At 49.6% G+C, this 25,278-nt stretch overlaps 1 protein-coding gene across 5 annotated transcripts in view; it reads right to left on the bottom strand.

Moving 5' to 3' along the window:
* The window catches only part of LOC147430573 (uncharacterized), an 88,961-nt gene extending 63,941 nt beyond the window's left edge, over positions 1 to 25,020 (bottom strand). For 2 of the 5 annotated variants that reach the window (XR_015185632.1, XM_086493170.1), the window contains exon 1: positions 24,095 to 25,020. Coding sequence is in view for 4 of the 5 variants with exons in the window: in XM_086493170.1 (XP_086349296.1) it covers positions 24,095 to 24,822 (728 nt within the window). In the remaining variant the exon portion in view is untranslated. The remainder of the gene's footprint in view (positions 1 to 24,094) is intronic. The other 3 variants (XM_086493169.1, XM_086493168.1, XM_086493167.1) reach the window with 2 other exon arrangements.
* Between the last annotated feature and the right edge of the window lie 258 nt (positions 25,021 to 25,278).

The raw sequence follows: 25,278 nt of genomic DNA on the forward strand, positions 1-25,278 counted from the left end.
CGCTGCATCCCCCACCCCCTCCCGCCTTGCGCTGTCTCCCCCTCCCAGCCCTGCCCGCCACCTGTTGCCCCCTGCTGCCCGCCGCCCTCCCCCCCTAGCTGCCCCCTAGCCCACCCGCTGCCCCCCCCCCCCCCCCCCCCCCCCCTTTGTCCGCATTATCCCCGAAGGTTTCTTTGCGCCTGGCTCTGCAACATTTGTTCTTCGGACAAGTGTTCGGCGTCCTCGGTTGCAGATTGTTCTTCTCCGTCCGCCTCTTCGACTCAGCAGTAGACACAGATGGAGGCTCCAGCTCCGCCACAGAGGGACTCGCTTGAAGCCCCCTCACCCGACCCCGCTGAGCCCACCATTCGACTTGCTCTTTCGCCGACAGAGCAAGCGAGCCTTGCCGCAGAGGTAGAGCGCTTGCAGGCGACTTCTGTCATCTACAGTTCTCGGCACCCGTCCTAGCAGAGGAGAGCTGCGAGACCTTCTCCAGGCCCGCCTTCTCGCAGAGGTGGGCAAGATTTTGGATGTTCAGATCCTCGGACGGGGGTACTACCACATCGAGTTCGAGACTTCTGAGATGGCCTCCAAGGTCATAGCTATGAGCCCACTGGCTATCCGAGCATCACGCGCCCACTTTCGACAGTGGCGACATGGTTTTGACCCGACTTCGGATGTGCTAGTAGAGGAGGACAGACATCCCCATCTCAGTCTGCTTTCCGGGTTTACGGAGGGAGTACCTTCCACTTCTCTCCAGGATTGGCTCCGCCATCGAGACTGTTCTGGAGACACCTCGTACGGCAGCATCAGTAGCTGCCAAGGCGGCTGGCATCCCTTCAGTTCGAGTTTTGGTCAGAGATACCCACACGCTCCCGAAGGTCATCCTCTTGCCTCGGGTGAGTGGGGGTTGGTTTCGACAGTGTGGAGTACTTGGGACTCCCGAACCAGTGCTTCATTTGCAGACAGAAGGGCCACCTAGCGAAGGCCTATCCACGGAGGAGGCCACGACCTGCACCTCAGCCTCAGTCCCAGCCTGCCAAGGCTGGGCCGCAGCCTCAGCCAGCGACACAGCGCACAGATTCTGAGCCACCCTCCGAGCCTGGGGCTCCAGCGGAGGAGGGGTGGCAACAGGCCCGTGGCCGTCGACGCCAGGGGCCACAGCGACAGCCTGGCACACAGAGTGGCCCTCAGGTGCCTACTCAACAGCAGTGGGTTCCCACGGGGAACCGCTTTGGTCCTCTTGAGCAGGAGGAGTCCCCTACGCAAGCCTCCACCTCCGCTTCACCCTCGCCAGCCTTCCCACCTCCAGATCTCCCCTCTTCCTCCTCATCCCCTCCTTCGCCCTCTGCTCCCGCCCACTCCCCACCTCGCCCCTCTGTCTCTGTCGCCCCTCCCCACTTCTCTTCTCCTCCGCCCCCCCCTGCTCCTGCTCCCCCTCCTCCTGCTCCAGTACCTCAGTCGACCCAGGAGATTGGTCCCTCGCCGGCGGCTAGGAGATCTCTTGGCAGTGCTTTTGCCACAAGTCGCCTAGCGAGAGAGGGTCAGCCCTTCTTGCAGCCCCCTCTACAGATTCAGACATCTTCCCTTGCAGCTATCCCTCGTGGTCTGACGAGCATTGACCTCTGACGCCGCTGGGATTTCTTCGATTACGGATTCACCCGCTTTCTCGGCGATTCCGCAGCAGACCACGAGGCAGCCTGCTTCAGGGTCCACGCTCTGTTCCTCGCCGCTAGGGGGACAGAGGCCTTGGACTCGGCAGTTGGTTTCTCCTTTCCCCTCTGTGGTAGGACCGAGACAGAGTGGTCCCTCGACTCAGTGGAGGGATGGTTGCATACACAGGTTCTAGAGTTCTCTCACCACATGGGAGAACTTGGAGTTACAGATTTGCTGCAGACTTTGTGGCCACTGGCCAAGTTTGCGGTGACACCCCCAGACTCAGCAGGATGTAGGCACATTGTGGTATACTTTTTTGCTGATACGCAGTGTTTGCCTTGCTATGTATACATACATGAGGACTCCTGGACAGAGGAGGTTGCTTTACGCATGGCTCGCTCTGCTTGGGCTTGGGCCAGACACTCACTACAGGCTCGCTTATCTAGAGGACACTCGGATGCGGATTACTCCCCATCCAAGCCTGCCTCGAAGATAGCCCGTCTTGCTGCTGCGGCAGCATCTGTTCTCTCTCGCTCCCCATGAGGATCGTCTCGTGGAATGTGCAGGGATTAGGTGGGCCCCAGTTTCAGCGACAGCGGGGCCGATTGCGTCAGGAGCTGCAGCATTGCCTTGTGGGAGGAGAGATTGATCTCCTTATGCTTCAGGAGCACCATTTGTCTGAGAGCCGCATTCGGCGATGTAGTCAGATTTTGCGTGGACGTTATGATACCTTTTTGTCAGCTGCTTTTGGACCTGGAGGCATCCAGGGTGGGGTATGTATGACTATTGCGGAGTCACTACAGCAGGCCATTGTGGGTAGAGGGATTATTGTGCCAGGCAGGGCTCAGTGGATCACTCTGCAGGTTCAGGGTGACCTTGTGGGCTTCGTGAACATTTATGCGCCCAATGTGGCGAGTGCTCGTGCAGAGTTTTGGTCACAGATTGTTGAGTCTCTGCCACAGGTTGACCATTGGTGTGTAGGAGGGGACTTCAACATGTTGGAGAACCCCTCTGACAGGATCGGAGGCAGCCATGCTACTGTGCATGGAGTCGAGTTAGTAGCTTGGGAGAGGTTGTGTATGACTTTGAGGGTCTCGGATACATGGCAGCATTCAGGCTTTGTGAGGCCTTCAGAGAGTCTTGCCTTCTCTAGATTGGACAGCAAAGTGGGAGGAGTGAATCTATCACGGATAGATCGCTTCTACACTAGTGACCACTTTAGTGACATGGAGGGATCAGTGGGCATCCTGGCAGGGACGTCCTTCTCGGACCATGCACCAGTGATCCTCACAACGGCAGACAGGCAGAGGAGTGGGAGCACGATGCTTCGCATCCCAGAGCGGGTCTTGTTGGACTCAGCACTCAAAGAGAGGGTCGAGGCTCTTTGGACAAAGGGCGTGGACAGCCAAGCTCTACCGGCAGACAGAGTGGCCTCAGGCCTAGCTCAGCTTAGCCACTTCTTTCTCCAGGAGTCTTTGGCTCGACGGGCTGCAGTGAGAGAGGAGGAGCAGCGTCTCAGACGAGGCATTGCTTCACTACAGAGGATGCAGGAGCAGCATCCAGCCAGTCCATGGTTGGAGAAGCAGCTACAGCAGGCTCGACAGGAGCTTGCTTGCACAGAGGAGAGGCGCCATGAGTTTTACTTTCACCGACAGGCATCTCAGTGGACTCAGGTAGGTGACAGAGTGACAGGTGCTTTTTTTGAGACAGTGGGACCTCGGCACTCGCATGCCAAGGTCAAACAGCTGAGGAGACCCGATGGGTCAGTTGTTTGTGAGCCTGAGGATATGCGTGCAGTTGCTACTGACTTTTACCGTGAGCTATTGTCGGTTGAGCCTCAGTCAGAGAGACAGGATGCATGCAGGGAGCAGGTTTGGGCACAGATGCCTTGTCTTGTGACTGAGGAGATGCGCCAGAGGCTAGAGATACCTCTTCAGCTTGAGGAGCTGCACACGGCTCTTAGGGCCCTTCCTCGTGGTAGCTGTCTCGGTGAGGATGGGCTGACTCCCAGCTTCTTCTTGGAGTACTGGGACTTGCTTGGCCCAGATCTTTGTAGTGCCTTTCAGTACATTCTGCACACAAGAGTGATGTCGGATAGCATGAGTGAGGGCCTGATTTACCTCATTCCAAAGGAGGGTGGCTCCTTGGATGAGATTCGACAGTGGCGCCCTATCACCATCCTCAACTCAGCCTACAAAATTCTTGCCAAGGCTCTGAGTTTGAGGATTCAGCCACTTTTGGAGAGCCTTATTCATGGGACTCAGACAAGTTTTGTCAAGGAACGTAGTATCCTTGACAACATCTTCACTTTCTGGGAGGCTTCTGCCCTGGCACGTCTCCGTGAGGAGGACCTTGTGATTCTTCTTCTCGATTTTGAGAAGGCATACGACAGAGTTGACTGGGACTTTCTAGAGGGCACGCTTCGCAAGATGGGCTTTTCAGATGCTTGGATCAGAGGGGTGTCAGCTTTGTACACACACGCTCACAGTCAGGTGCTTTTGGCAGGAGGTAGAGGTGAGCGCTTCATGCTCACACGATCGGTCAGACAGGGTTGTCCTCTTGCCCCCTTTCTCTTTCTGTTCTATGCGGAGGCGATGAGCAGATTTTTGGTGTCACAGCAGGTTGGTTTGAGGGGCTTAGCACTCCCACGGGGAGATGAGCTTCTGGATGCTGAGTTTGCCGACGATTCAGCCTTGTACTTAGAGGGCCAGGAGGCCAATCTACACAGGTGTGGGCAAGCTTTGGAGACCTTCTGCTGTGCATCAGGCGCACTGATCAACTAGAGAAAGACAGTGGCTTTCTCGGTTGGCAGTGCTCCTGTGCCAAAGTGGATGCCAGGAGAGGGTTTCAGGTGGATTCCTCCAGGGACTGCAGTTCGATACTTGGGTTGTCAGGTTGGTTTGGATTTGGTTCCCGAGCAGCAGATTGCTCCGCTTCTCCTGTCCATCAGGAGAAAGCTGTTACATTGGAGCTCAGCACGACTTTCGCTGGCTGGTAGAGTAGTAGTTGCCAACCAGGTGTTGTTGGCAACTATGTGGTACATCACTTCTTACTGGATCTTCTCGAGTTCTTGTATCAGCCAAGTAGAGAGGCTGATCAAGAACTTCCTTTGGTCAGGACGCGACACTCAGATTGCCCGAGCCAAGGTGGCTTGGTCGGTCATCACACTCCCTTGCTCTCAGGGAGGGCTTGGGATCATTGATCCAGCACAGCAGAGCAGAGCCCTTCTTGGGAAGTTCGTCGTCAGAGGACTTCTTCCAAGCGAGGAGCCCTGGAAGGAGTTCTTGCTGCAGAGGCTTCGTGCCAGGGTGCCTCAGTCAGGAGGACCTTGGCAACTTTCGACCAGATGGATCTTCACAAAGTTGCGCCGAGTTGGTTTGAGCAGGAGATTGGAGGACCGATTCGCTGTGAGTTTGCTTCGTTCTTGGGAGCTCTTACGGCGTGGCCTAGAGCAGAGACAGCCGACATGCACGGAGGAGCTTCTACGGCAGCCCCTCGTCTGGAACCCCATGGTTAGCACCCAGAGAAGCCACTTGGTTGGGAGTAGGCCTCATGTTTCTTGGGGTGCCATGGCAGCAGGTCCAGCACGCTCTCTAGGTGACTGGCTAGAGTTCACAAGTCTGTCAGAGGAGGTACAGGCTGTCCAGCTACAGGGCATGAGAGGGGTTCAGAGCATGTGTCAAGACATCTCAGAGTCAATTCCCGCTGAGTGGCTCACACCTCTCGAGCCAGTAGCACCCCGATGGATGGGAGCCTTCACACGACTGGAGGTTCTCATCTCAGTCAGGGCCTGTTCAGAGACTGTCCCAGCCCTGTTCTTCGAGCTTCAGGGTGGGGGACGATTACAGCGAGTTGCAGTAGAGGCCCCGCAGGTAGCAGAGTGCTGCTTCCAGAGGATCCGTGTTGTGGGCATCTGTGGGAGGACTTGCGTCATAGACCCTGACCCAGCAGCTCTTGAGACAGGGCACTGGAAGCTATGGGCTTGGGAGTGCTGTCCATTGGCACGAGTGCAGTGGGATCCTGGTGAGTGGCTATGGAGGGACCCCTTCTCTTCTGCAGACCGCCTAGGAGTCCCTTTCTTTTAGTACACTGTTCGGCTAGGACGTCATATACTTGCAACGCAGAGAGAGGCCCGCCCCGCTGCAACACGTCATTGGCAGGAGGAGGGACTCACAGTTGAGTTCTTGGCAGCTTTTTGGCAGAGGCTGTGGGACTCCAGACAGTCGAGGCGCGTCACTTTGTTCCAGTGGTTGGTTGCACACAGAGCCACAGCAGTTGGGAGCTGGCTTGTGCATAGTGGTCTCTCGGCCGCATGTACAGCCTGTGACCAGTTGGTGGAGAGTCAGCGTCACTGTCTTTGGGACTGTCCCTCGGCCCAGCAGGTGTGGCTACGAGTTCTTCGGCTGATGCCTGCCCTCTCCACGGCTCGACAGTACACTTGGGGGGCAGCAGCTTGGTCCACCCTCAAGGGCCCGGCACTTCAGTTTGAGCTATCTTCCACCAGCAGGATGATAGTGATACAGGGGGGGCGACCTACACTCCAGCCTGTTACAGATCTTACTCCACAAGAGTGGAGCAGTGAGAGAGAGGAGTGTTGGGAGCTCATCAGCGGCTTAGCTCTCTGGTTCATCTGGCGGGCCCGCTGTTTCCGCATCTTTGAGGCTCGCCCTGTGCCACCAGCAGAGACTGTTCGTGACTTTTGGCTAGAGCTGATCCATACTCTCAGAGGACAGCTTGAGGGACTACAGGGCAGCTCCGACTGCATGCGGGAGCGCCGAGAGGCTTTCCTTCGACTCTGGCGCCCTGGGCCTTTTTACGCCATGGTCCAGGGGGTGCTCAGATGGCACTACTGTCCACCTGTGTGGCTTTTCCCTCCTCCCATCTCTTGATTTAGCCCCATTGTATAAATGTTGTTTTTTCATTGGGAGAGTCTCCCCATCATGCTTGTTGTAGCCCTCTCCTGCAGAGGTGGATGTAGCCCTATGGGCAGTTTTCATTAACTAATAATAGAAGGATCTTTTTCTCGGAAAAAAAAAAAAGTTCTTGAACTTCACCAAATAGCGTCTTGCAACTTGTCCTTAAACTTTTCTGTCCTTATGTGCCAAAACTTGCTCAGGTAGCAGGATCTCATCAAGTTCCTCAACTTCTGGCTGATCCTCATCTGGCATACCTTCTGGCACATCACCCACGAAGGGTCTTAGAAGACTCACGTGAAACGCATTATGAATCTTCCATGCATCAGGCAATTTCAGCCTGTAAGCCACATCGCTGATCTCGTCAAGCACTTGAAAAGGCCCATAGTAACGCATGCTGAGCTTAGGAAACAGCCGTTCCTTGCCCTTCATCTTCTTTAACCTTGCCTTTTCGAACCTTAACAGAACCCAATCACCAGGTGATAGTAGCAATTCACGACGGTGACGATCAAAAGCCTTTTTCTGCTTTGCCTGAGTCTTCTCCAAGGCAACTTTAATCTTCTTATACACCTCATCCATGTTCTCAACATATCGATCTGCCTCAAAGATCTTGTCCTTTGTATGCAAAATGGGAGGAACCTTTTTGCCGTCTTCAACAATCTCAAAAGGTGCTTTGCCAGTAGACGAATGCATCGTATTATTGTACGCATACTCAAGCATAGGCAAATACTGTTCCCACTTGCCCTTATTATCTGACACATAGCATTTCAGCAGATCTAAGACAGTAGAATTAGCCTCTTCTGATTGTCCATCAATTTGTGGATGAAACGAAGACGAGAATTTGAGCGTAGTGCCCATGTTCTCAAACAATCCTCTCCAGAACAAACTGGTCATGCGAGGATCACGATCACTGATAATCGATTGTGGCATACCATGGTACTTAAAACACATTGTACATGAACAAGCGTGCCATCTAATCAGATTTTATCTTCTTCCTGACAAGGATAAAATGGGCCTGCTTGCTGAACCTGCAGATAATGGTCCATATACCATCATTCCCTGTTGGTGTCCTTGGAAGATCAAAGATAAAGTCCATAGCAATGCTTTCCCATGGCTTATCCGGAATCGGCAGTGGTTGTAACAACCCTGGTGCCTTTTGCCTGTCAAACTTGACCTTTTGGCAAACTATGCATGCTCGCACAAAGGCATCCACATCTCTCCTCAAGGTAGGGCAATAGAAGAATGTCTCTACCGCTTTAGCTGTTGCATCAATGCCACGATGCCCTGCATACGGTGGGACATGACTCTCTTCCATGACCTTAAGTCACAGTGGCCTAGTGACACAATGTCTGCCATGCATCATCATAAAACCATCTCTAAGGAGGTAGTGCTCGTGATGTTGCCCCTCTTGTAACTGTTCAAAGATCCTTGCAAAATCTTCATCAGCAGTATATTGTTCCTTCATGTCATCTAACTCATGATGATAAGGAATTGACACAGCTGAAATTTGTGGCTTTCTTGATAACGCATCAGCCACAACATTCTTCTTGCCTTCCACATGCATAATCTGGAAGTGGAACATGGAAAGAATGTTTGCCCATCGCATATGCTTTTCGGATAACTTTGACTGTGTCAAGAAGTATCGCAAGGTCTGATGATCTGTTTGGACAACAAATTCAGCACCTAAGAGGTAGTGCTTCCAGCTAGAAAGCGCATGAATCACGGCCAAGAGCTCTTTCTCATAGACTTGCATAGTCCTCTCTGGTCCTTGCAAAATTCGGCGTTCATAAGCTACTACCCGTCCGTCTTGCATTAGCACTGCTCCGATGCTACTGCCACACGCGTCACGCTGGACCACAAATGACTTCTTGAGATTTGGCAAAACAATAACTGGATCTGAAGTCAACTTTTCCTTTAAGAGACTAAAAGCTGAAATCTCTTTTTGGGTCCACCTGAAAGTGACCTCTTTCTTTTGCAAAGCGTGAAGAGGCGATGCTATCTCTACAAAATTTCTGATAAACCTTCTATAGTAGAAACACAATTCCAAGAAGCTTCTGACATCGTGCACCGTCTTCAAGTCTGGCCATGTCTTGATATGACCATTGTGTTTGAAGAGCTGCGAAGTCACAGGTTATTTGTCAATCCTAAGAAAAGCGAATTCTTCCTTGAAGAGATCCACTTTCTGGGCCACATAGTCTCAAAGGATGGTGTTAAAATGGATCCCACAAAGTGACGCCTATGCTCCTCTTCATTCTTCGAATACACTATCATGTCATCGAAAAACGTTCCAACAAACTGTTGATGCGAGCGGAAAATCTGGTCCATCATTCTGTTGAACGTGGCAGGAGCATTTGTTAGCCCAAACGGCATCACTAGAAACTCATAAAGACCAAATGTCGTTCTAAACGCAGTCTTGTGCACATCCTCTGGCCCTATACGAATCTGATGGTACCCACTCTTAAGGTCTATCCTGCTGAAAATTGCAGCACCCTCTAAACGATCGAGAATATCATCAATTCTAGGAATAGGGAACCTATTCTTGATGGTATTCTTATTCAACGCACGGTAATCAATACACATGCGCCATGAGCCATCCTTCTTCTGCACTAGGAGCACTAGGGAGCAAAAGGGTGAAGAACTAGGCTGAATCAGCCCCTTCTCTAATAACTCCTCAACTTGGCCCATAATCTCTTTTTGCTGCGCCGCACTAACCCTGTAGGGACGTCTATTTGGTGGGCTACACCCTGGCACCAAATCCATCCGATGGTCCTCGGGTCTCTCTGGCGGCAATTGCGACGGTAATGAATCAGAAAAACAGTCACTAAACTTTTGCAAAAATGCTGACCTTTCTTTATCTAACACAGATAAATTTGACTGATCACTATCTGAGACATCACGTGCAAAAATCAAGTACACAGAAAGATGATTCTTTATTACAAAAGTGATAGCAGAAGCAGATACAATAGGGACTGACTCTCCTTTAAGCTTTACATCCAAGATGTGAGTTTTGCCCCTATGCTGTACAATGATCTTTTTGTTGTAGGCATCCAAGACTCCATGCACTCGGAACATCCACAGGATCCCCAACAAGGCGTCACAACCTTCCAGTGGCATGATGTAAAACTCTTCTATGTCCACATACGACTGAATATGCAGACGCAGCTTTCCAATGATGGGAGTAACACACTCTGAGTGGCCAGGACATGCCAACCCTGCCTCTGCTGTGTACCCCATCTCTTCAGCTTTGACGCCCAGCTTCATAGCTAACTCTGGTGAGATAAAGTTGGCTTTGGCACCTAGATCAAAGAAGATGAGTGCCGTCTCATCCCTACCTTTACCCCATGCCCTGCATAACTCACTGGCATCTGTGCTGGGCCTGTCACCCACCATGTCTGGCACTAAACCTGCCGTGGGTTTTGGCTTCTTGCCTTTCTGGTCTTCTTTATCCTCTGAGTCAGCTGGCCTTTTCCTTTGTGGACAATTGATAGAAAAGTGACCAGGCTGCTCGCATATAAAGCATTTGTTCTCAGCCATTAGGACCTTCTTTTCCTCGAAAGCGACTTGCGCACAAAAGGCTTCCTTTTCTGTTTCTTTGCCTGCGCTCCAGAAGTCCCGGCTGAATCCTTGTCTTTGGTGGCCTTTTTTGACCCCTGTGACGCATCAGGAGCCGTTTTCACAAAGGGCTTCTTCGTTGAATTTTTCTTTTCACTGCTCGGAAATCCATTGTCCTCTCCTTTCAACAAGGCAAGACCAGTGTTCGCTACTTCCATAAGCTGAGTAAGGGTAGACACTCTGTTCTTTGTACAGTAATCGCGAAGCCCTTTAGGTAGCCCACAACAGTACTTTTCTATCTGCTCTGTCAATGGCACAAATCTGTAGGAGGTCACTGAGAGTAACGCTTTACAAAACCTCCTATTGTACTCCAGCAAGCTCTTGTACGAAGCTGAAGTAAGCTGGTGCCATCTGTCAAGACGTCGGCTTCAAATTCATTTGATAGCCAAGCAGATGCAAACATTTTCTTGAAGTAAACCCAAGTGGCGGGTGCCTGTCCTTGCATTAACAATGTCGTCCACCATGTAAGCGCATTGTCCTTTAAGAAAGTGGCAACTTTCCTGACCTTCGAGGCCTCTGTAAAATTCCCTCCCGCATAAGCTGTATCAAACTGCTGGAGGAAAGTGAGGGCCTTTGTCTTATCCTCGAAACCACTGAAAGTACTGAACTTTACTGCTGCACCACCTTCTTTGTAAGCTTTCGGCTTCTCTAGTGCCTCCAAGTTGTCATAAGGAATGGTCTGCAACATGGGCACTGTAGTAGGCATGATCGGCACGTCATGGCCATTCACATTTTGCGTCAGAGGTGCGATATCTGGCTGCTGTCCAGAAAAACCAGCCATGCCAAAATGACCCTGTGGCACCCCAAACTGGCCCTGGTTGCAGTGGAAACCTTGTTGCATGCCGATACTACCATACATGGGGTTTGGCATGATGCCTTGCATACCCCCGAACACTGTTCCTAGCATGTGGGCTGACTTCCAGGAGCATAACCAGCCATACTTTGAAACACTGATCCACCCCCGAAATACCCAGGATGTACCGTGGGTGGTGGAAAAACTGAGTGCATAGCCCGGTATCCAGCTCCCTGTCCATTCAAGACAGCATGCTGGCTCTGAAAGGTGGAGAGCTGAACTGGCATAACCTGTGGAATAGGCGTTCTAGCCACCTGTTCAAGCACGGGAGGAATCTGCTTTGGAGCCCCCGACTCCGCAACATGCGAGTGTTCCCTTTCCTCCTGCGCCACATGAAGTACCTGGGCTTGAGCATCAACAAGCTCCATACGTGGCATAGGTTGCCTATTTTGCTGTTGCACTGGTGGCGCTTGCAAGAATTCCATAAACCTAGGATTCTGCACCAGCTGCGAAAAGACATTCACCGCGGCAACTAACTGAGTCTTGAACGCATCATCCTCAAGTTGCCCAGTCATAAAGCCCTGTACTACTGGGGGGACATTCACGTTGACAGGAGGTACAAACTGACGTGGCCGTGAGCTCTCGCCAATCTGAAAAACCATAGGAATCTCCTGCCTGTCCTTTGAAGAGGAACCCTCTTCCATAATTCCCTTCCCCTTGTCGGCCATAGTGTAATCCTCGCGTTCCTGCACTCTGTGTCTTTACCCTAAACAATCCAAGCTCACTCTTTAAGGAAAAAGTGATTGATGTCCCGGCGACGGAACCATGAAACCGGCCCGTAGGGCGGTAGGCGTTGGCTTTCACCCGAAATTCTTTACTTTAGACACACACACAGAGCACTTTGCAAAGGAGACTTGTAACAGGAATTAACACTTAATCACACACACGGCTCGGAAGCTAGAATGCTCCGAGCAGACGCCGACAACCTGTAGGCCCCAAAATTGGCGCCCCTTTCGGTATTTCTTTATTCTTTAGGAGGGTAAAGTACAAAGAAGAGTCCTCGGAATCCTTTGAATGTATCCCACTAGATACCGCCTGTTTTGGCCAAATTTCGGTAGCATCACAGCCCCTAAACTTGCGCGAAACCAATTCCCCTGCTAGAACTCACTTCTACTGGTGTATACCCTCTGATTCTTGCCCAAAAACAGTAAATTCAGCACGCTGTATTTACTGGTTTTTGCCCTGTTTTCAGCCCCAAACAGTCCCCTAACTGTCCTCTGCCAGTGGGGCACGATTCCCAAAGGTTCTGGCGTCCGTATGGCTGAAAAACAGTAAAATTACAGCGCATACACAGCGCTGATTTTGCACCTGTATGGTGAGGTTATGACCCTCACCAGTGCCTGCTTTGGAGTAGCAGCTAGCTACCCCTGTTCCTGCTCAAGGAGGCTCTTGCCTCAGCACAAAAGCATGAACCCACACAGCTGTACATCAGTCAAATGAAGAGCCCTCTTGTAGGGCATCACATAACTGCACGTAGGGGAGAGAGAGCAGTGCGTAGTGTGCACGGCATCACTCCTAGCACCACATTGTACATGAGAGGGAAAGAAAGCACTCCATAGCTCTTAACCTGTGATGACAAAAGCTGAAATGAGGCCTCTCCCAGCTTAAAAACCAACGCCATTTTTCAGCAAGGGGAAAGTTCATGAAAATTCGACACTTGGCGCATTTACAAGCATTTGTCCGTTTCAGGTTCGCCGCTTAAAAATATCCTGACCGGTTGCCCAGTTGACTTCGCGGCAGAGTTGTAAAATGTTCCCCTAGTCATACCGGAGGTAATGACGCGAACACATTTCACGGCCCAAAATAGCAGTTCCCTAAATTTTAGGAGATGCTTCCGTTGGGCTCCCACTGGTCTTCTGACCATCTATCCTCATTGGGACCGCATCCAAAAGTGCAATGCGGCCCAGCTGTCGGATACTTTTTGTTGGTAATCCCACCTTGACTTTACGCCTTAATTAAGTTCACTTCCTAGTATCCACCAACTTGCTAACTGCGACGGGGGGACCTATATGATCTTGCTCTGAGCCTAGACATCCTCTTACCATACGAATTCCAGTGCCGCCACTAACCCATCTGCGGGTGAGACTACCGTTCACATTGGCCATGCAATGTCCGACCGTTTGCTACTTCAAGAAGAGGGTCTCAAAAACAAAACAAAACCCCTTGGAAAGAAACCAACAACTAAAGTTAGCAGTTGCCACGTCCTCGTGACATAGTTAACAATTGCCACTATGCGTGAATGGACACTATGCGTGCAAGTGTATGAGACTGAGAGAGAGAAGAGAGATACGACACCAGAGACGTAAAACCCTCCTCCGAAGTGCTATGATCACAAACAAAGTGAATGGACACTATGCGTGCAAGTGTATGAGACTGAGAGATAGAGAGAGAAGAGAGATACGACACCAGAGACGTTGTAAAACCCTCCTCCGAAGGGCCCACTCTCGTCGGCGAGAGTGATCTACTTATGATTGCACAAAGTGGTACAATGACGATGCAATGGACTGATGCAATCTGGGCCTATGCCGATGACGACGACGGTGATGACGACGACGACTTTAGGGCTGAAATCCGTGGTCTTCTATTTGCTGAAAATCTGCAAATCTTTGGGCTGTTTTGGGTGGCTGAAAATGACTGTTTTGGCTACGTTTTTATGGCTGAAAATGGGGGTCCTTCTGCATCCAACGAAGGATGAACTGTCTACTTCTAAGGCTTGCTGAAAACGCTGTGCATCTGCTGCAAATTGGGCTGAAAACCAAAAACGCTGCTGCTTTCCCTAGCGTTAGTAAAAATGCTGAAAATCTTGTACTCTTGGCGATGGTCTGGAAAAACGCTAGGGCTGAGTGCTGATAAGCAAATCTGCAAGGCTTGATGGCGATCCAGAAACGCTAGAGGATAGGGATCTGCTGCGGTCAAGGATTGCTGAAAACGCCAGGCAGAGGTGGAGTCTGGCGATGGCAAACCAAAACGCTAGGGGTACTGCTGGGGTTCTGCTGAGAAGGTGCCTGTTGAGCATGTGCTCCTGCTGACTCTTCTGCCAGAAAGTGCCAACTTGGGTTTGCTTATATATTAACTTAGCAAAATTGCCCTACCTACTTTTGTTGGAAAGTCACTTAAAAATAATAAGTGAAAAATGTCAAAAATAGGGAAAATAGGCTAAATGCACTGGAAAATTCCCCTAACTCATTCTAATGGATTTTGATGGGAATTCTGATGATCATGCTGTGTGCAACCAGAGGATATACATCTATACTAAGTGACTGGGCATGCACGGTCTACGAATAGACTCACAAAAGTGCCAGATCACTTCTAATCTAGACTTGACTGGATTGACTAAACCCTGATCATGTTGTAGCTTGTCCACGGACACATAGGGTTGGATGTGTCACGTGACAGATTCGGAGGGCTACCTCTTACTTCAAGGGAAATGCTCGAACTTGGTGGTCCACTCTTCTGTTGAACAAGAAAGCACCAGTTAAATGGCTGAAATTTAAAAGGCTTTTTATTTCTTCTTGGTTGACTCGAGAGTACGAACGCAACATACGAATTGCTTGGAACCATCTTCGGATGACCAAAAAAGATTCATTGGACGCATATTGCGAGAGATTCTGGAGCTCTTTTCTACCAACCTCTTCATTTAAGAAGATCTAGTTTAAAGAACAGATTGAAGGGTTTACCTTGGAACTTCCTACAGATATCCGAGGTCACTGCTTAGAGCAAAGTCAGATTCCATTCAAGAATTGATAAGTCATGCGAAACGGGGATTTGCCACTCATTCAGGCAGTTTGAAATCATGACGCAAGGACCAAACAGACTTCGAACAATGAAAGTAGAAAGAAGAAGAGCAACCCAGAAAAAAAAGAAAAGGATGCACGACCCAAGCTCACTCTTCGAGAGAGTGGTCTCTACATCAAAGAGGGAAAGTGCTTTGGATGCGGGAAAACTGGGCATATCTCCGTGAAGTGCCCTAAAACGGCACCGAAAGAACACAACGACAAAGATGAAGACAAGCTTGAGGGTTCAAAAGCAGCTAAGGAACGTGGATGAAAAGGCAAGATGAAAGTAGCACCGGTTCCAGATTGCATGGGTACTGACCCAAGCACGATTGACAAGAGTACAAAACTTTGTCGAGCATGGGGCAAAGTGTGAGACCAAGAAGCCCTGATTTTCTTTGATGGAGGAGCCAAGGCCAACTTCATTTCACCTGAATTGGCGGCGCGGCTCGAGATCACACCCGATCGGATGGGACTGCTAGCAGAGGCAGTTCTAGCGGCACCCGACAGGGACGTAGCCATTACACCTGTCATTGGCAAACTTCAATTGCATTGTCAGGGGTATTTGGGGCACGAGGACTTCTACATAATGCCCTTGGAAGGTTGTGATGTCCTCTTGGGAATTCCCTGGTACCATAAGAACAACGCCGTGGTCGACTTTCGGGCGAGAAAAGAGACTTTGACTACAGAGAAGGGCGAACTATTGTACTTGATGTGAAACTTAAGGGCGAGTATGTCCCTATTGTATCGGCTTCGGCCGTTTCCAAATTAATGAAATCCAGTCTATTTGTTTACTCGATCTTTTTGAAAGAGTTGAATGATGAGAATAGGACAAATATGTCTGAACTTGATAGAGAACGCCAAGATTTTCTCCACACTCATGCCGATTGCTTTTCAGAGGGTCTGCCAGGCAAGTTACCACCAGTTCGTCCTGAGGATCATACCATTGATCTGATACCTGGAAGCACACCACCGAACTGGCCACCTTACCGTGTGAGCCGAGCCCAAAACGAAGAAATTATGAACCAAGTGAAAGACCTTTTGGAAAAGGGTCTTGTCTAGCCTAGTACTTCACCGTACTGCTCTCCAATGTTGTTGGTTTTGAAGAACGACGGATCTTGGAGAATGTGCATCGATTATAGAGCTCTCAACAAAATCACCATCAAGAACATATTTCCGATTCCTAGGATTGATAATATCCTTGACCGACTAGAGGGATCCTCGTGTTTTAACAAGATCGATTTGAAGAGCGGATATCATCAAATCCGAATCGAGCTAGGAGATGTCTACAAGACAACCTTTCGGACGACTTTTGGGTTATTTGAGTTTTTGGTGATGCCTTTTGGCCTAACCAATGCTCCTGCAACATTTAACCGGATGATGGACAGGATTTTTTGATGGTACAGACTATTTGTTGGCACTTTCTTTGACGACATCATTGTTTTCTCTAAGGATGGGGCAGAACATAGAGAACATCATTGTGATATCTTGCATCTGTCTGACTCCTCTCACGCGCTCGCTACTGCTGCACACACCCCCCCCCCCCCCCCCCCCCCCCCTCCTCGCTGCCCCCCGCCCCCGCCTTCCCTTGCGCGCGGCAGCCCAGCCCGCCCACCCCTGCTCCGCGTACCCGCCACTGCCCCCAGCTCGCGCTGCCTCCCAGCCCACCAACTGCCCCCCTCGCGCCGCCTTCAAACCCCCCCTGCCCCCCAACCCCGCCAACCCGCTCACTAGCTGCCTCTTAGGGTCCCGCCCTCGGCCCGCCTTATCCAATTTTCCCCCTCGCCTCCTTCTCTCCGAAGCCTTCTGCACTTGGCTCTGGTAGCACTGTTTTTTTTTGGACAATGCTCGGCATGCTCGGCTACAGAGTCACTTCACCGCCCGCTTCTTCGACACAGCAGTAGACACAGATGGAGGCTCCAGCTCCGCCACAGAGGGACTCGTCCGAAGCCCCCCTCGCCCGACCCCGCTGAGCCCACCATTCGACTTGCTCTTTCGCCGACAGAGCAAGCAAGCGTGGCCGCAGAGGTAGAGCGCTTGCAGGTGACTTCGGTCATCTGCAAGATTCTCGGCACCTGACCTAGCAGAGGAGAGCTGCGTGACTTTCTCTAGGCCCGCCTTCTCGCAGAGGTGGGCAAGATCTTGGACGTACAGATACTCGGACGAGGTTACTATCAGATCGAGTTTGAGACCTCCGAGATGGCGTCCAAGGTCATCGCCATGAGTCCATTGACCATCCGAGTAGCACGAACCCACTTTCGATAGTGGAGACATGGTTTCCACCCTGCTTCGGATGTTCTAGTAGAGGAGGCAGACATCCCCATCTCCGTCTGCTTTCCGGGTTTGCGGAGGGAGTACTTACCACTTTTGTCCAAGATCGGCTCAGCCATTGGGACTGTCCTGGAGACACCTCGCACGGCAGCCTCAGTAGCTGCCAAGGCGGCTGGCATTCCCTCAGTTCGCGTTTTGGTCAAAGACACTCACACGCTCCCGAAGGTTATTCTTCTGCCTCGGGTGAGTGGGGGTTGGTTTAGACAGAGTGTGGAGTATTCAGGCCTCCTGAACCAGTGCTTCACTTGTCGACAGATGGGCCATCTAGCGAAGGCCTGTCCACGGAGGAGGCCTCGACCTACACCATAGCCTCAGCCCTAGCCTACAAGGGCTGGCCAGCACACACAAACAGACACAGCGCACACGTGCAAAGCCACCCTCTGAGCCTGGGGTTCAAGCGGAGGAGAGATGGCAGCAGGTCCGTGGTTGACGACGACAGGGGCCACAGCGACAGCCTGGCACTCAAAGTGGTCCTCAGGCGCCTACTCAGCAACAGTGGCTTCCCACGGGAGACCAGTTTGGTCCTCTTGAGCAGGATGAGGTCCCTGCTCCAGCCCCCACCCCAGCTTCACCCCCAACAGCCCCTCCCCCTCTAGAGTCCCCCCCCCCCCCCTCTTCCTCAACCTCCCCCCCGCCCCTCTTCTCCACCACTCCCCCCTGCTCCATCTCCCCCTCCCTCCCGCTTCAGTTCCACAGTCATCCCAAGGGGCAGGGCCTTCTCCGGCTGCTAGGAGGTCTCTTGGCAACACCTTTGCCACGAGTCGCTTGGCGAGAGAGGGACAGCCTTTCTTGCGGCCCCCTCTACAGGTACAGACGTCCCCCCTTGCAGATATCCCTCAAGGTCTGATGAACATTGACATCCGACGCCGATGGGATTTCTTCGACTACGACTTCACTCGTTTTCTCGGCGACCCCTCAGCAGACCATGAGGCAGCCTGCTTCAGGGTCCATGTTCTGTTCCTTGCAGCTAGGGAGACAGAGGCCTTGGACTCAGCAGTTGGCTTCTCCTTTCCCCTTTGCGGCAAGGACTAGACAGAGTGGACTCTCGACTCAAAGTTGGGATGGTTGCACACACAGGTCCTACAGTTCTCTCACCACATGGGAGAACTAGGAGTTACAGACATGCTTCAGACTCTGTGGCCATAGTTTGCGGTGACACCTCCAGATTCAGCAGGATGTAGCACATTGTGGTTTACTTCTCTGCCGATACACAGTGCTTGCCATGCTATGTATACATTCATGAGGACTCCTGGATAGAGGAGGTTGCATTACGTACGGCTCCTGCTTGGGCTTGGGCCAGGCACTTGTTGCAGTCACGCCTGTCTAGAGACGTTCGGATGCGGATTAGTCCCCTTCCAAGTCAGCCTCCAAGATAACCCGTTTAGCTGCTGCAGCAACATCTATTCTCTCTCGCTCCCCATGAGGATCGTCTCATGGAACGTGCAGGGACTAGGTGGGCCCAAGTTTCAACGTCAGCGGAGCCAACTCTGTCAGGAGCTTCAGCGCTGCCTTGTGGGAGGAGAGATTGATATCCTTATGCTTCAGGAGCACCATCTGTGTGAGAGCCGCATTAGACGTTGTGGTCAGCTCTTGCATGGACAATATGACACTTTTTGGTCAGCTGCTTTTGGACCTGGAGGCATCCAAGGTGAGGTATGTATGACTATTGCGGACTCTTTGCAGCAGGCCATTGTGGGCAGAGGGATTATTGTGTCATTCCTGATGCGTCACAAGGTGGGTGACGGGTGCATTGGAAAGGGGATATCCATAGTCGAGAGGAAATCCGAACTGGAAAAGAGGAATACGGGTAAAGACGCAAGCACAAGAATAAAGATGGGTTCTGAGAAGCTTTTCTTAAAAAGCGGAATATTTTAACGAGTTTTCCGGGAAGAGCAGACGCTTTCCCGCCGAGGAATCTATGTTTGCATTGCATTCGTGCATGTGGTTGCATCCAAGGACACGCCTGGGAAGTGTTGTGAAAATTATTGTTTTAAACTTATAAGGTTTTATTGAGTTTTTGGGCAGGTTCAGATCAATTTTAAAATATGCCGGCCGCCCACTTAATAAGTGGACAGCCACTTAGAAAATAAAGCAACAAAACCAGCCAACGAATTCTCTCTCCTATTTCGGGTAGAGCAACAAAAAAAAAAATGGCCGCGATCTCTACGCGAGCAGCTATTTGTGTCGTGGCGAAGGAGCTATAAAAGCACCACATGCCCTCACTCAAAGGGAGTTACCAACGTCAGCAAGAGAAGACTCTGCCGCCAAATAACCCAAGAGATCGCGAGACTACGAAGCACGAAAGTTGCTTTTCCGCGAAAGAGCGACAGGTATTTATTGTGGATTCGCCATACGAATTGTTGTCGCGTGTCAGCGTGTGTGTTTGCAGGTACTTCATCGTGAAAGAGAAGCGAGAAGGCTTCGGCCTACGCTTGGGAATTCCGGAAACGGAATTCGGAAATTGTCTGCGGAGTCTCAACTCTGAGTACAGACGGAAAAAGGATTGAGAGCTCGTCTCTCCGATTTCCCTTACGGGAAGGAACGACCATCAAGTCAGAGATTTAGAACGGAGGGGTTTTCTCCGGTTCTTGTGCTTGTAAAAAGATTCTCCCTAATAAAGGATTCTCTTCAAGGGGGGGACCAGCCCATCTTCTGGTCTCCAGTACTGTGTCGATCTTCTCAATCTCTCTCTCTCTCTCTCTCTATTTATTTCTCTCTATATCCTTTGGCTTCAGTATTAAGTGATAAATTCTATTTATCCGAGTATATTTTATATTGTTATGCGATCCCGTTTGTGACAGCGGGAGTAACTGAAATTGTGTGGCGTGACAATATGTCACATACCCACAATACTCCTGCTAGATGGGGTCTGCATCTGTGCTGGTAATGGATCTTGAAGAGGTTGAGGTGTAACAAACTTGGACGCTCCAAGTCAAGAACCTACCGCGACAACACAAATAAATACTTCAAAACAGTTCACAGTTAACAATTGATTCGACACTGTCCCGGCGGAGTTCCGTGCCTAGAGATATTGGCCCCAAAGATTGGCGCCCCTTTCGGTATTTCCTTTTGTATTGATTTGAGTTCAACGTACAAGAGTGCGGACAGGCGCTCACACTCAGACTCTGCGTCTAGATGCTCTAAGTTGTGAGGCCTTGCCTGCATATTTAAAGAGTACATGGGATACCAAAAGCAGAGCCCCAAAAGCTTCTCATAAAAAGCTATCCATAAAAAACTGCCCTTAAAGCAACTTTCAATTTTTACCTACCACAAGCACTCTTATGGTATTTAAAGCAAGGCTTAAAAATTTACGTAGCTTTCTCTCTCTCTAATTGCGTAAACAAAACCAAAATCAGCGCTGCATTTTCCCGCTGCTACCGCAAAACGCGGAAATCCATACAATAGGCCACGTGTCAGCTTTTTCCCGCAACTGGCGCCGCAATTCCCGCGCTGCCGTACAGCCAGCCACATCAGCATTCCTGGCAGTCCGCAGCAGCAAGCCAAATGTGTATGTACCAGGGGACAGCCACGTGTCCAGATTGTGAAATACCCCCCTCTTGAAAGCATTGTAATCGCCCTCGATTACGCCTGCAAAACAGACAGAAGCCATAAACTGTCTTAGCAGACACTAACTGTTAGTACCTACGCACTAGAAACACACATCTAGCACATATACCAATCGACAGTCACATCACAAGACATCACTTGACATCACAGGACAAATCACATTCAACATTCATTCGAATCTTATACCATGATTTATCAGCGATGCAGTTAGCAATCGCATCTAGATCCACTCAAGATCTCATAGATGCCCGATTGACTAACCCCTATTCCAACCATGTCTATTCGAGATCATTCAGACCGAAATGCTGCAATCATTTCGTCTATCAATTTCTGCACTTAAACAAGTCAAGAACAAGTCAGTTTCATATTTTTCCGGAATTCCATTTCATAAAGTCATCCAGCAGAATACTGTCAGCTCTTAGTATCCCTGAAGCTCAAAGAGACATCAATGACTTTAGTATTCAAAAATCGAGGCATTTGTTGACAAAGGAGCAAAGTAACTCCCCTCTTGTGCAAACCCACTGCACTAGATCTACGGCCAAGCTGAATTCTGGGTTCCATTTGGAGTAGAATATGCTAAACCAAAAGCTTCAAGGTAAAGATTCACATTTCGAGGAATATCTGCTAGGTCTTCCTCCTCCATTCGCTTCGCATCCATTGCGAAGCAGGTCTTGAGTTTAACCAAGAACCGTCAATTCGCTTTACCTTCTTTCTTTCTTTCTGTGCCAATTTCTGTTCTGGAACGAGTATCTGCTCGTTTTCATCCAATTCGGGTTGCACCTCTAGCTTCCCATCATCGAGTACATCGCCTTCAAAAGGCTTTAAGAGACTCACATGAAAAACATTGTGAATCCTCCAAGTATTCAGGCAGATATAGGAGACGAAGAGACACAAATGAAAAGACAGATCTCTTGGTAAAGAGACATGACTTTAGACGTAAAGACACGTCCTTTCGGCGAAGAGTTGAAACCATTGGACGAAGAGTCACAACCATAGAGCGAAGGGGTGTGACCAGTGGTCGAAGGAGTGTGGCTTTTGGCGAAGAGGCGCGTCTCTTGAGCGAAGGGTCGTGACCATCGAAGCGTAGGGGTTCCCCTTGGCATGGCACTTTGCGTATCTGCAACTAGGAGTGTATGTAATACTGCAACATAGTCACAATTGTGACATTCTTTGATTCTTTGTTGGATGATGATATGCCAATTGCAAGCCATGAAGCGACAGTTTCTGAAGATCACTCTGAAAAATTTTGGGATTCATTATTGGAAGATGATTACAGTCTCAAGCCAAAATCCTCTCCAGTGATTACTAAAGTTGAAGTTACCCCATCTGAAGAGTACCTTGAGAAGATATCCTCTTCCCCAAATATTTTGCAGTTACTGGAAGATTTTGAACCAGAAGTCTTACATCGCATGAAGAATTTTGAAGATCAATCTCTTATTGCAATCAACCTGATTAAGCCAGATTCTTCTAAAAAGTTTGAATAATACAATGACATGGGATTTAGCAGTCAAAGTAAAAAAGCTTCGCAAGAAGCAAAGGTTCAAGACAAAGGTTTCCGATAACTCAAAGATTGAAGATTTTCGAAGATTCAATGCTTTTCCAGAGTTCTATCAACATCAGAAGTCATTTCTTTGACACGGGCTCTCATTTTAAATGGGAGGAAATGTCACGATTGTCACTATGTTAACAGTATTACATCTACTCCTAGTTGCAGATACGCGAAGTGCCATGCCAAGGAGGACCTACGCTTGGATGGTCACATCCCTTCGCCCAAAAGACGTCTCTTCGCCAAAAGCCACACTCCTTCGACAATTGGTCACACCCCTTCGCTTTACGGGTGCGACTCTTCGCCCAATGGTTGCAATTTTTCGCCGAAAGGATGTGTCTTTACGTCTAAAGTCATGTCTCTTCACCAGGAGACGTGTCTTTTCATTTGTGTCTCTTCGTCCCCTATATAAGGAGCCCTTGTATCACACATTCAATCAATCAACACAGAGTCTTCTGAGTCTTGTTTCTAAGTTCAATTCAAGTTTCTTAAGTCTTTATCATGAGTTTAAGTAATTAATGAAAAATCAGCAACTAGAATCGTTACAAAATAGATGAAGCCGTTGAAACGACGAACCATCCAGAGCCGAAGTATAGGATGCACAGCCGAAGTAGAGGATGCACTAATCAAGTCGTACATGGAAGTCGAAAGTAATTGCCAAAAAAGTGATGATGGCTAAAGTGGAGGATGCACTAATCAAGTCGAACATGGAAGTCGAAAATAATGGCAAAAAAAGTTGTAAAAACGGACAAGTCGTGGAAGAAGAGAAAATGGAAGTGCCAAAGAGGAGCGTATCATGGCCATCGGCTAGGTGAAGCAATGGACGAGAAAGTGGTACCTCTTGAAGCAAAACACTCAAACTAAAAGAGAGAGGCTATCAAGATGGAGAAGAAACCGGCAACACTACAAGTCCAAAGAAACTGACATGTGAGGATGGTAAGGTAGTAAATGAAGAGGCTAAAGGGAAATCCTTGCAATCGATCGCTCACCCAGGGTATTGGGAGCAGCAGAGTAGAAGCTGTCTCAGTCACATGCGAACATCACCATCTGCAACTCTGCAAAGCTCATGCCATCTCACTGACATCTAGTTGATGTATGTCCATGTCTTTCACAGTAGGTACAAGTAACATCAAGTCGATTTTGTTCAGTAGCAGTGTCAGGTTGTCCTTTCTAAGGAGCCACGAGCAACTGCTAAAGCGATATTACTGGCAACAGCGTCAAGGGAATCTCTATCCTGACGATGCTGAGAGATTTCCTGCAAAGCAGGTAGAAGGTTCTCCCAGGAGGTGTTTCAGTTCAATACATTGTGTGCTGTTTCATTGCCTTGTCAGTCACTTGCCAGTTGAGCCGGCATAAATGAGGGAACATTCAAAAAACGATGAGACTCCCTCTCCTCCTCTTGTCCACATTGTCGTAAGTGGCACCTATGAAGGAATAGAATGACCCTCAGAATGGTAAGAAGCATGCAGGCTACAGCATTGGTTGTTGCATCTTTAGAGCCTCAAAAGACTCAAGAAGGTGCCCATCATATTGCATCTCAAGCATTGGTTCGGCCTACTTGTGACCACAATCTCCTGAGTACAAATGGTACTCTTTAGTTCACAAGGAATATTCTGACAGGTGAAGTTGTAGTTCCATGTATAAATGTGAATTGCTTAAGCACAATGGGTGCTCTAGAATATTTTGGCAACCTCAAAAAGATATTTCACAGGAACCTGCGCACGCAAGCAAGCAACACACACAGACATTTGAGGGGGGGGTGGGGGGGCGGGTTGGTTCGTTTATGATTCATAGCTTCATTCTTCCGTGATGTGTTGAAGTATGACAACTCTGAAGGAAGGATAAAAGATAGATATTTGCTTACCATATTCTATGAATGCCCTCTCCTGTCCACGGCTCCATACAAATAGGGCAATTCATGCCATCAGCTGTTTCTCCATGAGCCTCTTCCTCGGCCCTGGATGGAGCCTTTGGAGAATTTATGTTGTTCGTTACAGTTTTGTCATCTGTGCAGGGACCAGCCCCCTCAGCAATGCCTAGGGTGGTGCCCTCATAGGGAGAATGTGAAGTTTCGATGGGAACTTCTTCAATGGAAACTGGCTCTGTAGGAGCTTCTCCTTGTTGTTCCTCTGCACCAGTGCTGAAGTCCCTTTGTGGGAGTACATCTATGCCTACTTCTCCAACAGTAGCATCCTCATCATGATCGTGTGATGCAGATGGCACAGGTGCTCTGGAGGGTGTGTGTATTGGCATGTTCAACATCATATCCGCCTCTTGGGGAGAGTCCCTCTCCTCATTCGGACCAACGATGTGAGGGTTTGTTATTGGTAGTGTGTCAGTAACGTTGCCTGGCTCTAAAGCACGCTGCTCATGTTCCTCCAAAGTAATCTGTGCGTTTGCCACCCAGAGGGTTCCTACAACGGTAAGCATGGGACTACTCTGCTCTGTCGCTTCAGTAGCTTCTCCAGAGACAGAAACAGGCCTCGAGATGTTAGAGTTTCTGTATGGCAAAGAACCTGATTCTGCAGGAGCATCATTTTGCAAAAGACTCTGATCTGTACGAGCATCATCATTGCCTGAGCCTTGAGACATTATGGACGGTTCTTAATTTTCCATTTGGAGCTCGAGAAGATGATCTCTCCGGAAGCTCGGCAGGAGTTGCTCCATTCCAGGTATAGCATCGCGAGCAAGTTTAAACATTTGAAGTTCTAGCCTACTGCAGACTCAAGCTTCAGAGCATAATGTATAGCTCCCTCCTTTCCATATGGCTATTGAGGGGATCAAGGGTAAAATCAGGCCGTCGAATGTGCCTATTGCAAATTCGGAACATTTTATAAATTCGAATGTGCCTATTGCATCTGGCGGGCAAAATCAAGCCGTCGAATGTGCCTATTGCAAATTCGGAACATTTATTTATAAATTCGGGGCAGGCAAAATGTAAATTTGGTTTTGAGCCCCCCTCCCCCACCTCGAGACTTGAATCTGCAACACCTCACTCCACAACCCGATGCCCTAACCACTCATCCATGCATGCTTCTTGAGAATAAT

Source organism: Adiantum capillus-veneris, chromosome 21, assembly GCF_014529385.1.
Source record: "Adiantum capillus-veneris isolate H3 chromosome 21, ASM1452938v2, whole genome shotgun sequence".
NCBI lineage: Eukaryota > Viridiplantae > Streptophyta > Polypodiopsida > Polypodiales > Pteridaceae > Adiantum > Adiantum capillus-veneris.